Genomic DNA, 16,480 nt, shown 5'->3' with positions numbered 1-16,480 from the left:
CTTCAATGATGCCGACCAGGCTAGCCAGGTGGGTAAAGTGCCTGCCTGGCAACCCACAGGTCGCGGGTTCGAATCCCGCCTAGGGCTTGGATCAAAGTACTGCAAAAACCTTGGGAGGTGCATTATGGCCACAGAAGCCGATGTGCCAACAACTACCAAAAAAAAAAAAAAAACTTCAATGATGATAAGATTTTTAGACAAAATAACATATCTCTATTAGATTACCCTGAGTTCTAATCTCTCTTGGTATATCACAAATATTGCTTCCTCTGCATCTGAAAAACTGGGTTTTCTCTTTTTTTTTCTTTTGGCATTACTTTTATTCTAAACTACTCACTCTGCACAAATCTAAAATCCACCCACCATGCAGCCTAAAGGTCTGAGAGATATCAGACAACCCAAAACCTTTCTCAGGCTTCTAGTAAAAAAAAAAAAAAAAGTGCAGCCATTATCAACCCACTGCAGGATGGAAGCCTCCTCAACAATTCATGCTGAGGGAAATGGACCATAATCTGCCACGCTGGTCCAGTGCGGGTTGGCAGATCGACCGTATTCAGCAGGCAGGGGCTTGAACCCCGGTCTACTCAAAGAGCGTGTGCTACTGCACTCCCGCTCCTGCCCACTCGGCTACGGAGGCTGTTACGGAAGTATCTCCAAAAAGAATGGAGCAGAAATTCTATTTCTGCTCCATTCTTTTTGGAGATACTTCCATGGACAGTTTTTCTGAATTGGCTTCTGTAATTTCCCCACTCTCTTCCAAACCAGTCCAAACATGTGTCGCAAGCAATCAACATCCAATTACTGTTCTACTGCAAACTCACAGATTTTCTTCTTCCTCATTTATACCTTCAACTTCAGGTTTCTGGAACAACCTTCCTTCACATGTATTTCCTGAAAATTACAAATCTACAGAAATTTAAATCTAATGTCAACAAATATCTTGTCTTCCCAACATTCAACTCATATGCAGTACTTAGTACCATAGGTTCTAACACCTTTTGTGTTTTGGGTTTCATAAAAAAAAAAGGAACTATGAATTTGAAGTACATTAGAGTCGCAATTATGCAAGACATCGGAACCTCGGATAATCAAAAATTCGGATAACACGGAAGATTTAGTAAATTATTATTAAATAAGCAGTATTTAAATACATCAACAATGTGATGTTGTACACTTTATTTTCAGGTCAGACCTACTTATTGAACATAATGACTTTTAAATAAAACACTTTTAAATTTATTTAAAACTGTTTTATTACAAAAAAAAATGTATCCGCTGATTCAGTTACACGTGGTTAACCACAGGGAAAAAAATTAAAAAACTTAACATGTACTACTCGCGTGTCCAATACGATCTCCCTTTATTTTTTACGATGTCAATTTTAAATCGAATAGCTTCCCTTTGTCGTGTATGGTTTGGCCACCAACATTATAATGGTTCTTTAGAGATTTAACAGATGCACTGTTTTCAAACTTTTGAATAATTTCAAGTTTTTGTTTAATTTGAAAGCATAACTCTTGCATTTGCCCATAATTTTCATGATTTCTAAACAAAAAATACTGACATCCTTGACATAAATAACGAAACAAAATTTGTCCTTTTGCAGTGCAATGGAACACAACAACTGACGCGATGCACTAAAACAAACTAAACATTTGGTCTCTCTTTTTTTTTTTTTTTTTTTTTTTTGTTGTTTTGAGTGGTAGATGTGAAGACAGTGGGGGTTGCAAGATAATAGGTACGCTAATCTCCCAATGGTGACTTATAATGCCGGTTCTTGTCGCTTATTTACAACTTGGTCCTGTACTTGATAAGCTGTACTTGCAACCTGGGAGTCTAAAACGCTGATGGAACTGATATTCGGGTGACACTCAAGTAAAGTAGACCCAATTTCGGCAAAGTTCAGACAGTCTGTGACAGCCAAATCCTCTGGTTGCACCTTCACGATGGTTGGACTATTAGTATTCCTGGGTATAACCTACATGCACAAGCACATGGTGGGTGACCACCCAGGTGTGAACCAACGTAAGCAGGGATCAAGATGTGGTGCCCAGACCACATGGAGGAATGCCGTCCCTCTGTGTTACCAGGCAGTACTGGTTGGTGGTAAATGACTGTCATCAACCGGTGCAATACCACCACTTTACTTATCGGAGGCTTGAAGAGGTGGAACCCATTTTTAGTCTCCAGAGCTGAGTTCCAGTCAACCCTTCCCCTTTTCTCTTCCATCATGCAGTATGATTGATGACTTTTTAGGTTATGATGAACATCGTAGCGAGATCCACTCTTCCTTACAATTCGAGGGTACAGCTCTAAAACGGTGTTTGCAGGCTGGCCGCTAGTTAGTACACAGGACCGAACCTATTGGTAACTCTCTAGGAGGTTTCCAGATCAGCTAGTGTATAATCTTGCTAAATCTAACCTGCTGCCAGATATTGACTGGAGGGAGTCCGAGTAGTGTGTATGGGGGGGGGGGGTATTGGTAACTCTCTAGGAGGTTTCCAGATCAGCTAGTGTATAATCTTGCTACCTCTACTCTGCCAGATATTGACTGGAGGGAGTCCGAGTAGTGTGTATGGGGGGAGGTATTGTCGAGGAACACGGTATGTCAAGGATCGCGGTATATTCTTACCATGTGTATGCCATATCCAAAAATTTCATTACTTCATACCCACTTTTTCTTACTATTGAATACACCATGAATTGTCAAACTAATAGAGTAAGCTTATCTGAAAAAGGATCTAAACTTCGCCAACACTTCCTAATTCATTTCACAAATATATGTCGTCTCAATTCTAATCTCAATGATGTCCATTTCCACTTGCAGTCTGCCAAACCCCATGTACTTTTTCTGACAGAATCTCAGTTATCGGTTGATTCAAATACTGCTCATCTCAGTTGCCCAAATTATTCACTGTATGATTCCTTTCGCCTCAAAGGTGGTACTTGTGCATATGTCCATTCCGATATTCCCTGTCAGAGACTTGATAATTTCGAATCTCCTCTGGCTTAAAATCTCTTACCTCATTGTGTCAAATTCATCTGCTGTCTCTACTGTTCTCCCAACTCCACTAATCACTTGGAGCTCTTTGACTTCCTCTCTTTGCAACTTGACTTTCTCCAGTCCAACGTTCCTAACAGTGAGGTAATTTTCCTTGGTGATTTTAATGTTCACAACTCCAGCCGGCTTCTGTTTTCTAGTCACACCAACCCAGCTGGTCAAGATGCTGAGCCTTTTGCAATTTCTAATGACCTTGCACCGATTGTTCATTTACCTACAAGAATAACAGACAATCCTAAACATACAGCCAACACATTTGATCTTTTTCTCACAAACAACCCTTCTAAGTACACGGTCGAAGGGAGAGGTCCTTTAGGTACTTCAGATTACAACTTGGTGATTGTCTCTTCTCCAATGGAGCCTTTATCTTGTGGCTATTCCCAACCTCGTGTTGTTTGGCATTACAAGAATGCAAAATGGAATAACCCATGAGATTTCTTTTCTTCTTATCGTTGGTCGGATTACTGTTTCAAAACTTCTGATGTCACTGTTTGCACAGATCGTGTCAGTGAATTTATTCTTGCAGGAATGGAATTCTTTATCCCAGACTTCACTTTAAAATCTCATCCTTTATCTAAACCTTGATTTTCCAATAAATGTGCTAAGGCTGTTCAAGAGAAGAACGTTGCATATCGTAATTGGCTTATTTCTAATTTTTCAGCTTCATTTTCTGCTTACACCAAAGCTCGCAACAAATGTAAAGCAGTTATTAATCAGTTCAAACTAGAGTTTGAACAGGCTAAGAGTAGAAAACTTGCTTCTTGCCCTAATGGTAGCCAAGCATTCTGGTCTCTTGCCAAAGCTATTGGCCGCAACTTTTGCCCATCTCTGCTCCCACCTTTGTCCAAACCAGATGGTTCTGTTGTCATTTCAGCTAAGGATAAAGCTGACCTGCTAGCATCCCATTTTTCTTCCAACTGATGTATTAATGATCTTGGTAAAACACCTCCCACCATTCCCAACAAGATCCATTCAATGTCTAATGTGGTCTTCCGTCAAAAGGATGTCAGAAGGATTTTGACGAATCTTGATGCTAAGAAAGTTCTAGGACCCGATGGTATTTCTCCATTTATTCTCAAAACCTGTGCTCCTGAACTTACTCCTGTTCTTTGCCACCTTTTTTCACTTTCTTATTCCAAAGGTGTTTTTCCTTCTGCTTGGAAATTTGCTCATATCCAGCCAGTTCCTAAAAAGGGTGATAAATCTCTCCCATCCAATTAGCATCCCATTGAAATTACTTCTACTCTTTCTAAAGTAATGGAGAAATCAATTAACCGCCAACTCTTAAACTATCTAGAAACATTCCGTCTGATTAATGATTGCCAGTATGGATTCTGTCAGTGTCGATCCACTGGTGATATTCTGGCTTTTTTTTTTTTTTAGGAGCATTAGCTACTAAGGCCATATTGCACCGGGGATATGCGGTGGTAATTCCCTGACCTTTCTGCATCCTCTGTATTTGGTGGTGATTCTGGCTTATGTTACCCATTTATGGACTAATTCAATGGAAAAGTTCGGTGAAAGACAAGCAATTAGTTCTTGACATCTCAAAGGCTTTTGATCGTGTTTGGCATAAAGGTCTTCTAAACAAACTTCCATCTTATGGTTTGCCAACTGTTTTTTGTAATTGGTTATCCAGTTTTCTCTCTGATCGCTCACTGAGGGTGATGGTAGAAGGCTCTCTGTCTTCTTACTTCTCCACTAATGCCGGTGTCCCCCAAGGTTCAATTCTTTCCCCCACTCTTCCTCTTGTATATTAATGACCTTCCATTGACTGGAAATCCTATCCCTAGTTTTGCCGATGATAGCACATTGCATTCCACTTTCCATTTTGAGAAACCTTGCCCTGTTCAATCAGCTTCAACTTCTCGAAAATCTGCTACCAATTCCTTAAATGCCGATCTCCAGGTAATTCTCCAGTGGGTCAAAGACAACTTAGTTGATTTCAATCCTTCTAAAACTCAGTCTTGTCTTATATCTCGCAAAAAGGATTCTTCTGCTCCTATGCTTATCTTTGGTGACACTCCGATTTCTAGGCAAAATGATATATCTCTTTTGGGGATTACCCTGACTTCTAATCTCTCTTGGCACAAGCACATTACAAATACTGCTTCCTCTGCATATAAAAAACTTGGTTTTCTCTTTCGTTCTCAACATTACTTTTCTTCCAAACAGCTGTTCCCTCTTTACAAATCGCCAATCTGCCATACCATGGAATACTGCTCCCACATCTGGGATGGTGCCCCCCAAAACCTCTCTCAGGCTTCTTGATTCCGTTCAGAAGAGGGCAGTTAGGTTAATTAATGATTCATCACTAACAGAGTCTCTCCACTCGCTGTCTCATAGACATACCATTTCTGCTGCATGCCTCTTCTACAGATATTTCCATGGGCACTGTTCTTCTGAATTGGCTTCTATAATTCCCGCTCTCTCTTTCAAAACAGTCAGAACACATACCGCCAGCATCCATTTACTATCCAACTTCAAACTCACAGAACCAACTTTTCATCTTCCTCGTTTATTCATTCAACTGCCATTTTCTGGAACAACCTTCCTTCATACATATTTCCTGAAAATTACAATCTACAGAAGTTAAAGTCCAATGTCAGCAAATATCTTCTTTCATCTTCTCAACCTCCAACCTAAGCACGATACTAAGTACTATAGGTTCTAATACCTCTCGTGTTTTGGGTTTACATAAAAAAAAAAAAAAAAAAAACTTGCAAAATATCTGTTTATACCTATTCTAGTTATTACTTGAATTTTATGACTCTGGTTGATTTTTTTTTTTTTTTTTTAAATTTGGAGTTTTGAAGTGTCCCAGTTAATTCAATCCTGATAAATCGAGTCTGCTGTATTTTATTATTACCGTATTTAATGCTGGTAATGTCTTACTGTGTGTTTAATTTATCAATTAAACTTTATTATACCTATGTATATATGTACAAGAAAATCATGTTACATATGGGGTCAGCAGGTGTTCGCTTATATCCACAGTTTCAGCCATCCATGGTAGGTCTTGGAACATAACCCCGGGGTCTCACATCTGGTGAGTATGGGCTTGGCAAACCCAGGGTCCTGAGTTGGATATCATCATTCTTCTCTTTCTTGGTGGTTCCTTTCTACTTCTCTCTCTGTCTCTCTCTCCGGATAACTCGGGAATTTTTTTTTTTTTTTTGGCTGGTGCAGCATAAGCCTCAGGCTTCCTTGTACCATGTGGCTAATAATAATAATAGTAGTATCCCCCATGGATACGGGGATCTTACTGTACATGCATAAAAATTACAAGTCACAGACAAGAAAAATGTACAGTTACAGTCATTAGTGCTACACATTAATATCATATAAAAAATTGCTTAATGGGTTTCTGTTTCGTAGAAGCTGCTATATTTTGTAGGTGCCTAAGTAACAAAGTATCAGCAGGCATGGTACCCTCCTGCTGTATAAAATAACATAAAGCTGACTCAATAGCATTTAGACCTTCCATATATGTCATTTTTTTTGTAGTTTCTGTGCACTCTTCATCATCATCTTCCCTTTCATCTTTATGATCATGTCATTAGTTATTTCCAGCTGTTCATCAGAATTCCTCCACTCTCTAATATCCTCAGTAGTAAGAGTGTCCAAAACAAGAAGGTTATTGGCTAGTTCTAAAAGGATGGTTTCCTCACCTCTTTCATCTTCATTTGTCATCTCATTCTCGTTGGCTTCATTTTGGGAGCATAAAATATTTTTCCAGGATTTAATAAGAGTAGATGTTTTAACATCGTTCCATGCTTCTGCCAACCAGTAAATAACGACCTTAATCTTTATTTTTTTAAGATTCTAAATGACACTGGTCATTGTTTCAAGATTTTGTAGCAGATGTTTTAAGAGACGTCGCCCATAGTTGCATTTCAAAGTTTCCAAAACACCTTGATCTAGAGGTTGAAGAAGGTATGTTACTTTAGGTGGCAAAAACAGAGCTCTGACGTCACCAAAAACTAGTGAACTTTTGTCTGGATGGATGGAGTATTGTCTAAAATTAAAAGGGATTTATGGGGAAGTTTATTTTTGTTCAACTTCTTTTTTTGTGCTAGGGACAAATTATTCATGAAACCATGTTTTAATCAAACTTGAATCCATCCATGCATTTTTTTGATTTGTGTAGTTAACAAGCAAACAATTTACATTTTTTGAAGCTCGGGGATTTTTTTTGGCTTTTCAATGAGAGTTAGTTTAAGCTTATGTCCCCTGATGAATTTGAACATGCCAGTCTGTCATTCTCTCCTTGCTTTGTTTATAACCAGGAGTTGATTTTTCCTTTCTAGCTGGAACTGTTTTGGATGGGAGCATTTTGTAATTCAGGCCTGTTTCATAAATTTGATCCAAATTCAAATTTTTTTTTCTTTAATAATTTCTGCTAATTTAGCAGTAAATGTTGCTATTTCTTCCATACTAGCTGACAAATTTTCCCCGGTAATGTTCAGATTTCTAACTCCAAACCTTTTTTTCCCAACAATCCAACCAACCAATTTACTTGCGATAAATTGTTCTTCCCCTTCATTAAAATGCTTGTGAAATTCTAAGGCCTTAGCCTGTAAAATCGGTCTAGAAATCGGGCATCCTCTGACTCGCATCTGTGTGAACCACAAAAAAAGAGCTTCACACATTTGTTCAAACTCTCTTTTTTTTCATTGTTTTTCTATTCAAATTTTCACTATCACATACAGATGCTCTTTGTGAACCTCATTTTTCAATTTCCACTCTCTTTTTCCTCCAGTCCCTTCACCAACACTTTAAGTCACTAGCCATTTTTTTTTTATTGTTTCTCCTTGATCCAAGTGTTTGATTGCATTCAACTTCATATTTAAAGACACAACAACAACGTGCTTCCATTTTCCACTCTTAACACTAACCCTAATAACATAGATGAAACATGACAAATAAAAAAATTAGAAAATTAGAGTGAAATTTTTAAATCATTTTTATTTCTTTTTTATTAAATCATTTTTTAAATTAAAGATTAAGTCATGAAATCAACAAACGTAAAAGATCAGCACGGCTCAAGAGTCAATTTCATGAGTTCCTGCTCTGTACTGAACTATGTACTCTTGTCGTTGATGACAAAGTATATAGAACTTTTTTGACAATTCACCTCGGATAATGCAGAACCTTGGTTAAGCGAGTCTCGGTTAATTGGGACTCTACTGTACTGATTAAGTTAATAAATGGAGGCACTATAGAGATATCACAAACATGGTAAAATTCAAATATAGAGAATGCAGAATTTGAATCCTGTGAGTACAATGTGAACAGAGAGGATAAGAGGCGGGGTTGTTCTCTTAGTTAAGAGGCTAAGGCAATGTACCCAGTTGTCATGGGGTGAATCAGTTTGATGTGACAAACACTGTGTGAACTAAAATGAAATTAGCAGTTTATAGGCAAAGCAACTGTGATGAGTAAAATGAACAAATGTAAGTATAAATGTAGTATGCAAGTGAAACAATATTTTGTAATGGGAAATTTTAACTTTCTAGATACTGACTGGAACATTTTGGCTGGTCACTCACACAGCAGCAAAACCATTCTGGATTTATTGAATGACAGTCTTCAACATGGGCATGTTAGAGATATAATTGCTTGTGCATGTAGGTTATACCCAGGATTACTAATAGTCCCACCATCATGAAGGTGCAAACAAAAGATTTGGCTGTCACAGACAGCCAAATCTGTCTGGACTTTGCCAAAATTGGGTCTACTTGACTTGAATGTCACCTGAATATCAGTTCCATCAGCGTTTTAGACTCCCAGGTAGGTAGCAAGTACAGGTTGTCAGGCATATCTGAGAGAATGTCTGTGACAACCTCAAGGACCAAATATTACCAATTATAGCTACCATAGGCTTTTGTGTCACCTAATAATTTGTATGCATCCCATGCATTTTTCTCCTCTGCCACGAGTCCCATTAGTTCATCTGACATCCATTTATGCCTTGTACAATATTTCTTAGTTGGTATGAAAAGCCTAGTAGCTTCCAAGATTAATTCTTTGAATGCTTCCCATTTAGATTTTGTTCTTGGTAACATCATCAGTTGGTCCCACTATATAGAATTTAAAAACTATCTCAAACCACCACAGTCACCTTTACAAAAGCAAAAACCCTTCCCATTACCCATGACGGTAGTTACGTCTTTGAGTAAATCCCACATCACCACACTGAGACATTTGCCACCACATTTGTGATAACTGACCCCTGGTGGTTCCTTTATCCGCAGATTCTTAATAGATAAAGAATCACTACTGTTAATCAGGTCAAGAGTTTTACTCCCTCCGGCTGCCTCTCAAACATGCTGCTGTGGAAGAGAATCATCGAATAAACCCACAAAGCCTTGCTAATGTGCAAGCGGCCAACACAAGTTCCAGTCAATATCTGGGAAGTTAAAATCCCCCATTATAAGATAATAATAATAATCAGTGCTTTTTTTGGGACAGTACGCATCAGTACAGCATACCAGCACCTTTATTAACAGCGATGTGTGACATTTGGATGCGGTACACTTTGAAATTTGTAATATTCCATAAATGTTTTTCACATGTTTATCTACTCTTGAAATAAGCTTAAAGTTATTTAACTAAATTTGCATTTTCACTGTCTATTGTTAAGATATTTTTCTATATAAAACTTTATAACCATATTTAGAATTATAAATTATGCAATCGGACCTCTGTTTAGCAAACTTCTTTTATAGTGAATTATTTTGAATTCTCCTTGGAAACTACATTTAAAATAGTTTCCGTTGAGGTGAAGAAAATTTTCATATGATGAACGGATTAGGACAGACTTAACTCGGTACGCACAGTTTGCATTTCTGGCCTTCAAGAAATTTAAGCAATTAGTGCTGGTGCACGAATTAAGAGAGAGCTAACAGGATTACCATTCCACAACTTTGTAGTACTCTTAAAACCTATCTGATCATTTGTCCCACATACGGAGAAGTCGTGCTGGTCAACAGTGATCAGATCACGGGGTATTCCTGATGCTGACAATGGGCTGTGGTCAACCTTCTACTGCAGTCGTGTCCAACTTTTTCCCGAACGGGGGCTATATTCAAAAAAATTGAAAGTTAGATTTCTTTGGCAGGCCACACTGAGTGATTCGTGAAAAATTAGTGTGTTACATTTTCCTATATAATATCGGTGTAAATACACCATAGTTTATCCATAAATTTAACTACATAAGTAGTATAACAGTGTTTGATTATATCTCATATTGTGGCTACCTTCACAACAAAATACCAGGTATTGCACTACTTCGAATAAATAATGCTTCTCTAATAGAGGAGACTACTGTTATTTATTCTCTGTGGGTACCACCACCCAAACACTTTTCGGAGCTTGTTGGCTCACTCATCGGTGGGCCGGCAGGTATCCAGATAATGCAGACATGCCATCACAATTGCGAAGTTAATTCCATAATATGAGAGATGCCAAATGGTGAAGATAATGATAATATTTTGAAGACTAAATGCACAAGGCATAATATGTTATAGATTGAAATTAACTATATAATAACGGAGTAAGTACACCATAGTTTACCCATAAATTTAACTAAGTGATGGCATGTCTGCATTATCAGGATACCTGCCCACCCATAAGCTACGAAACGCATCTAAGTGGGGGTGCCCCCTGAGAATAAATAACAGTATTCTCCTCTACTAGAGAAGCATTTATTCGAAGTAGTACAATACGTGGTATCTCGTTTTGAAGGTAGCCACAATATGAGATATAATCAAACGATGCCGTTGCACTACTTATGTAGTTAAATTTATGGTTAAAATATGGTGTATTTACACCGATATTATATAGTTAATTTCAACCCATAGCATATTATGCCTTATGCATTCAGTCTTCAAAACGTTACATTTTCAATATCTTGTTACATGTAAAAGTAAATTTGAAAATATTCAAAATTTTTATTAAGTACAATACACAATTACATGTACTGAAGGAAACATTTAATGAGAAAATTTAAAATGTACATGGATGACATAAAGCTCTACACGGCAACCGAGAAGCAACTCCAGCAACTACTTCGGATCACCGAAGAATTCAGCAATGACATCAGGATGGAATTTGGTCTAGAAAAAATGCAAGACCCACACACTGCACCGGGGAAAATTAGTTGGCCGAAACTACCAGCTGCTGACTAGCAAAAAGATCGAAGCTATGACAGAAGGAGAGACCTACAAATACCTAGGGATGATGCAGGCTGAGCAGTTTGAGCACAAGGAAATCAAGAAGTGCCTGACCGGAAAATACCATTAGAGACTCAGAAGCCTGCTGAAAGCAAAATTGAATGGAGGGAACACAGTTAAAGCCATAAACACCTATGCAGCTCCAGTAATAACATACACATTTGGGGTCATAGATTGGACTAACACCAAGCTAGAAGATATCATGCAAAAGACAAGGACAATGATGACCAAGCGTCGCCAACACAACCCAAAGTCAGCAGTGGAAAGAATAACAATACCTTGTTATTCTCTCCACTGGAAAGAGGGAGGAAGGGGTCTGATAGAACAACAGAAAACAGCGATAGTTAACCTGAAGGATTACTTCGAGAAAAACACAGCACTGCTCCACCAAGCCATAAGGAAAATAGATAAGGGGTATACCCCACTCAATCTAAGCGAGGAAACCCCTCCCGCCCAGACAGTACAAGAAACGAAGTTAGAAAGATGGGCAAAGAAGACACTCTGTGGCAGACACTACAATGACCTCCATCAAGATCACATCGACACCACTGCTTCCAATGCATGGCTCACAAGCGGGACGCTCTTCCGAGACTGAAGGATTCATGCTGGCCATCCAAGACCAGGTAATCAACACCAGAAACTATAGAAAATACATCGCAAAGGAGCCCAGAATGTCGAATGACACAACGACGATGCCACCTGGCCTCAGAAACGATCCAAAACATCACTGCAGGGTGCAAGGTGATCACCCAGACTGAGTACACCCACAGACCTGACCAGGTAGTCAGGATAATACACCAGAAGCTAGCGAGGAAATGCCAGTTGACTAAAGAAAGTGTACCATACTACAAGTACGAACCCCAGGAAGTACTAGAGACCCGAACCCACAAGCTGTACTGGGATCGCGCCATAATAACGGATAAGACCATCCCACACAACAGACCAGACATAACCCTTGTGGACATGATGGAAAAGGCTACTTACCTGATTGACATAGCGGTGCCCAACACTAGCAATGTCCAGAAAACCCATGAGGAAAAAATTAGGAAATACACGAACCTGAGACATGAGATCAAGAAGTTGTGGCATGTGCAAGAAGTATCAACCATCCCAATCATTGTGTCAACCACCGGTATAGTACCAAAGACTACATAGCAGCCTAGCAGCAATAGGTCTCCCAGAGAACACCTACAAGGAACTCCAGAAAGTCGTAATCCTGAACACGTGTAGGATAGTCAGAGATTTCCTCGACCAACAGTAACACCAGACATTATGACCACCCTGTGTACTTGATAGCAGTACACGTCACGGAGTGGAACCCCCCCCCCAATCAGGGAAAAATAATATAAGAGCAACGACAATAATAATTAGAGACATAATGGCCCATTGATTAAAACAGTGAATTACCAGCCTGATGGACCTGTGCTCGAGTTCCACTTTGATGGAAGCGAACGCTGTTCCATCACTCTGGGAGACTGGTATAATAATAAATAAATTGATAATAATAATAATAAATAAGCATCACTGAAGTTGCTTCAGCGGACCTACCTTCCCCAAGTTGCGAGTGGTGACTAAGGCAGATCTTGGTGCCATCTGGTGTCACTCCCAAGAACTAACACTACTGCTGGACATAAGCCGAAGCTGAATAGGTCCACCTCCATAGATGGATGATGTCACATGGAAATAATAATCATACTGGGTCGAGCGTGGCACAGGATAAAGTTACCCGCATTCAGGTCTTGGGCAGAGGGGTCGACTCAAAGTCTCCCGAGGAAGACAGCGGAGCAAGTGGTCCTGTCCCCTGGTTGGCTACCACAAGAGAAGGGCAAGTTCATCCAGCCCCACCAAGTGGAAGTGCTTCTTGCACAACTAGGCTAGTAACCACTCAGGAGGGAAGAAAATGTCAATGCATGAAGTTGAGCAATGAAATGAATACCTTCATCATACGAGCATAGTATGAAATAACCAAGCTAGAGACTGATATGACAATGTACAGGTCGAGACTACATACCAAGCAGTTGGAACGATTCTCGAAAATTCAAGTCACCAAACAGTGAACAGCAGACCAAAGAAGGACCATCATCACGAAGAACCAAACAGCTTCTTCAATCTTGAAAAAAAAAATCAAGCAGGAGGTGAGTGATCAACTACATAGAACAAAGAATATGGTCAATATTCTTTGTTCAACCAGAGGAGGAAGAGCAAGAAGAAATACAACCAGCAGCAGTTGAAGCCGAAAGAGACGAGGTGATAATATCCAGAATAGAAGACGAGAGGAAAAAGGCACTAACAGAATTCGAAGGAATGGACCCCACAAAGACTCATGTGACACTGAAGCAGAGGCCCAATAGAACCCTGTGGAGAGTCACAGACCTCCTCGATCGGCAAATAATACCACATTACCAAGACAACGATGGCGCAACACTGGAGGCTTGATTTGATTTTTTTTTTTGATTTTTGGTAGTTGTTGGCGCATCGGCTTCTGTGGCCATATTGCACCTCCCAAGGTTTTTGCAGTACTTTGATCCAAGCCCGAGGCGGGAATCGAACCCGCGACCTTTGGGTTGCCGGGCAGGTACTTTACCCACTCAGCTAGCCCGGTCGGCTCACACTGGAGGCTAACCACACAGCTGTATACTGTGCTGCCATAGCAGCCACTAAGATTAATGGAAAGGAAACAAGAGACGAGCAGTAGAACTGAAAACAGAAGGAACCACCAGCTTGGGAAAGAAGACTACAGCAGAAGATAGAATTAAGAGTCAAGATAGACCAACTGACCCAATTCCAATAGAGTAATAGGAGTAAGAAATTGAGTGGAAAAGTGAGAAGCATGCTCAAGAGAGACAGCGTTCACAGCAAACTCGAGACCAAAAATCAGAGAATAGGAGAATAGAAGCAGAAACTCCTTGCAATCAGCAAGAGACTACGCTGATACAAAGAGAGGAAAATAAACAACCGAATCTTTGAAGAGGACAGGACTCTCGGAGAAGATGGGAAAGAAGGGAACGGACCACCCGAGCAGAAGACAATCAATGAGTTCTGGAGCAACATATGGAGAAGAGAGGTAAGACATAAAAGCCAAGCAGCCTGGATAGAACTAGAACAGAAGAAAACTAAGTAAATACAAGAGATGAGAGAGTGGGAGATTCAAGAGGAAGAAGTAAAACAGCCAATCAGGAACTCCCATAACTGGTGAACCCCAAGAATAGATAACATCTACAACTACTGGTACAAGAAGATCACTTCCATGCACAAGCACCTGGCAGAGCAGAGCAGTTCACCCAAATGATAAAGCACTCAGAGACAATCCCGAAGTTTCTCACTCATGGAGTTGCATATATGATGACTAAAGACGAAGATACAAGAAACCTGGCAAAGTACAGACCAATTACCTGCCCCCGATGTTGTTCAAGATCCTGACCACCTGCATAACCAAGAAGATATGACCACTTGGAGAGCTAGAACATAAATGGCCAATCAGCAGAAAGAATGCAAGTGGATGAGCAAAGAATGCAAGGAGCAATTAACCATAGAAGCCACGGTTATAGAGCAAGCCCAGAAGCGGCACACCCTATACACAGCCTACATTGATTACCGCAAGGCCTTCAACTCCATGCCTCATAGCTGGCTAATAGATGCTCATTGTCATTATAAACACGGAGCTGCTTGCTACAGTGCTCTTCTTAAAGATGCACCTCTTACACCTGCCAAAAGCTGATGGGGGGGGGGGGAGTTACAGTGACTTTCAGCCACTTTGCATTTGAATTGAAGAGAATAATAAAATATGGCTCATCAATAAATCTTTAAAAAAATTATTAACACACATACCCTCACCATATCTTTCTGCCATGATAGGCACAAGGCTATTGTGACGTCCAGCAACGTAGACCTCCCCTGGATCTAAACTAACAAGATCGGCTCTTCCTGTATCCAAATAATTCATACACTGATCTTTATCTGTTGCCTGCTTACATAAGAGCTGCAATTTGAAATCTCCACTTTTCTTTGTTGCTAAAGAAAAATCTTGACATTTCATTTGTTCTGCCTGACTGACTGTACACCATATCACTTGTTTATACCGTTCCTGTGATAACCCTTAAAAAAAAAAAAAAAATTAACAAAAGCCCAGTGCATCCATAGTCATTTCATGAACAGAATATATAATTAACTTCAGTTATTCTATGTCCCCCACTTACCTTGATTAATCACTGAAAAAAAATTATTTCCCACATGATGAAATTAAGTTAGTTTATTTGTATGTCAGGATAACATTTTTTACATTTTTATTCTAAAAATGTCCTATGTACAAAATTAAGTGGCAAACATTTCCAAATTCTGTCATTGGGCTGAAGGAGAAGATCTAACAAATAAAAATAGTACACAGAAATATATAACAACTATTAATAATGTATTCAGGAAGGAAAGACAGGAAAGCAGGGGGGGTGAGAGAGTACTATATTACTTATCAAAAGCACACTTGATAAGTGTGGGAAAGGAACATCCCCAGGTTCAGAACTAACAGAACCACTTTCACAACATGGCATGGAAGTTGGTTTCAACAATCAACTACTCTCTGGATGAAAGAAAATTTCTGCATATTTATCCGTCAACCATCTTTTTCCATTTTAAATTATGTCCACTTATGTGTCATCCAATCAAGAGTTAGGTAGCCACCAGCATTTAACTTACCCAATCCATTTAAAGACTTCAATATTTCAATCAAATCTCCTCACAGATGCCTATTTTCCAGATGTAGCAACATGCAAAACAGAAACCTTTCTTGGTAATGTTATCTCCCTGTCATCTCCCTGACTAATCTTGTTGCTCATCTTTGCACCTTCTCCAACAGATATACATACTTCCTAAAATGAGGCTTCCAGACCTGTGTTCAGTGCCTAATGTGTGGCCTAGCCACTACTTTATACAAGCGGGATAATCAATTCCTTTTCCCCGCTAGAAAAATTTCTGTATGTGATTGAGAGAATTCCATGTAAGCCTGTACAATTCTTCACACATCTTTTTCATTCTCCTGAGTGTGGTACTATCCAACTGGTGTATTATTCTACAATTAATCAATCAGGCTTCAGTACTTTTGATCACTATGAAACTGTCCCATCTTATCTTTTTTTGCTCTATTTGACCAGCCAGCTCTGCAGTCATCCATTTCAGCAGCCTTCTCTTC

At 39.4% G+C, this 16,480-nt stretch overlaps 1 protein-coding gene across 1 annotated transcript in view; it reads right to left on the bottom strand.

Moving 5' to 3' along the window:
* Tsf2 (transferrin 2) overlaps nucleotides 1–16,480 on the bottom strand; it is a 190,160-nt gene that overhangs the window by 149,798 nt on the left and 23,882 nt on the right. The window contains exon 2 of the mRNA XM_090384537.1: nucleotides 15,127–15,393. Within this exon, the coding sequence (XP_090240663.1) occupies nucleotides 15,127–15,393 (267 nt within the window). The remainder of the gene's footprint in view (nucleotides 1–15,126; nucleotides 15,394–16,480) is intronic.

Source organism: Mastigoproctus giganteus, chromosome 11 (assembly GCF_048544385.1).
Source record: "Mastigoproctus giganteus isolate SK-2022 chromosome 11, ASM4854438v1, whole genome shotgun sequence".
NCBI classification, from domain to species: Eukaryota; Metazoa; Arthropoda; class Arachnida; order Uropygi; family Thelyphonidae; genus Mastigoproctus; species Mastigoproctus giganteus.
This window is presented reverse-complemented; position numbering and strand designations above follow the sequence as displayed.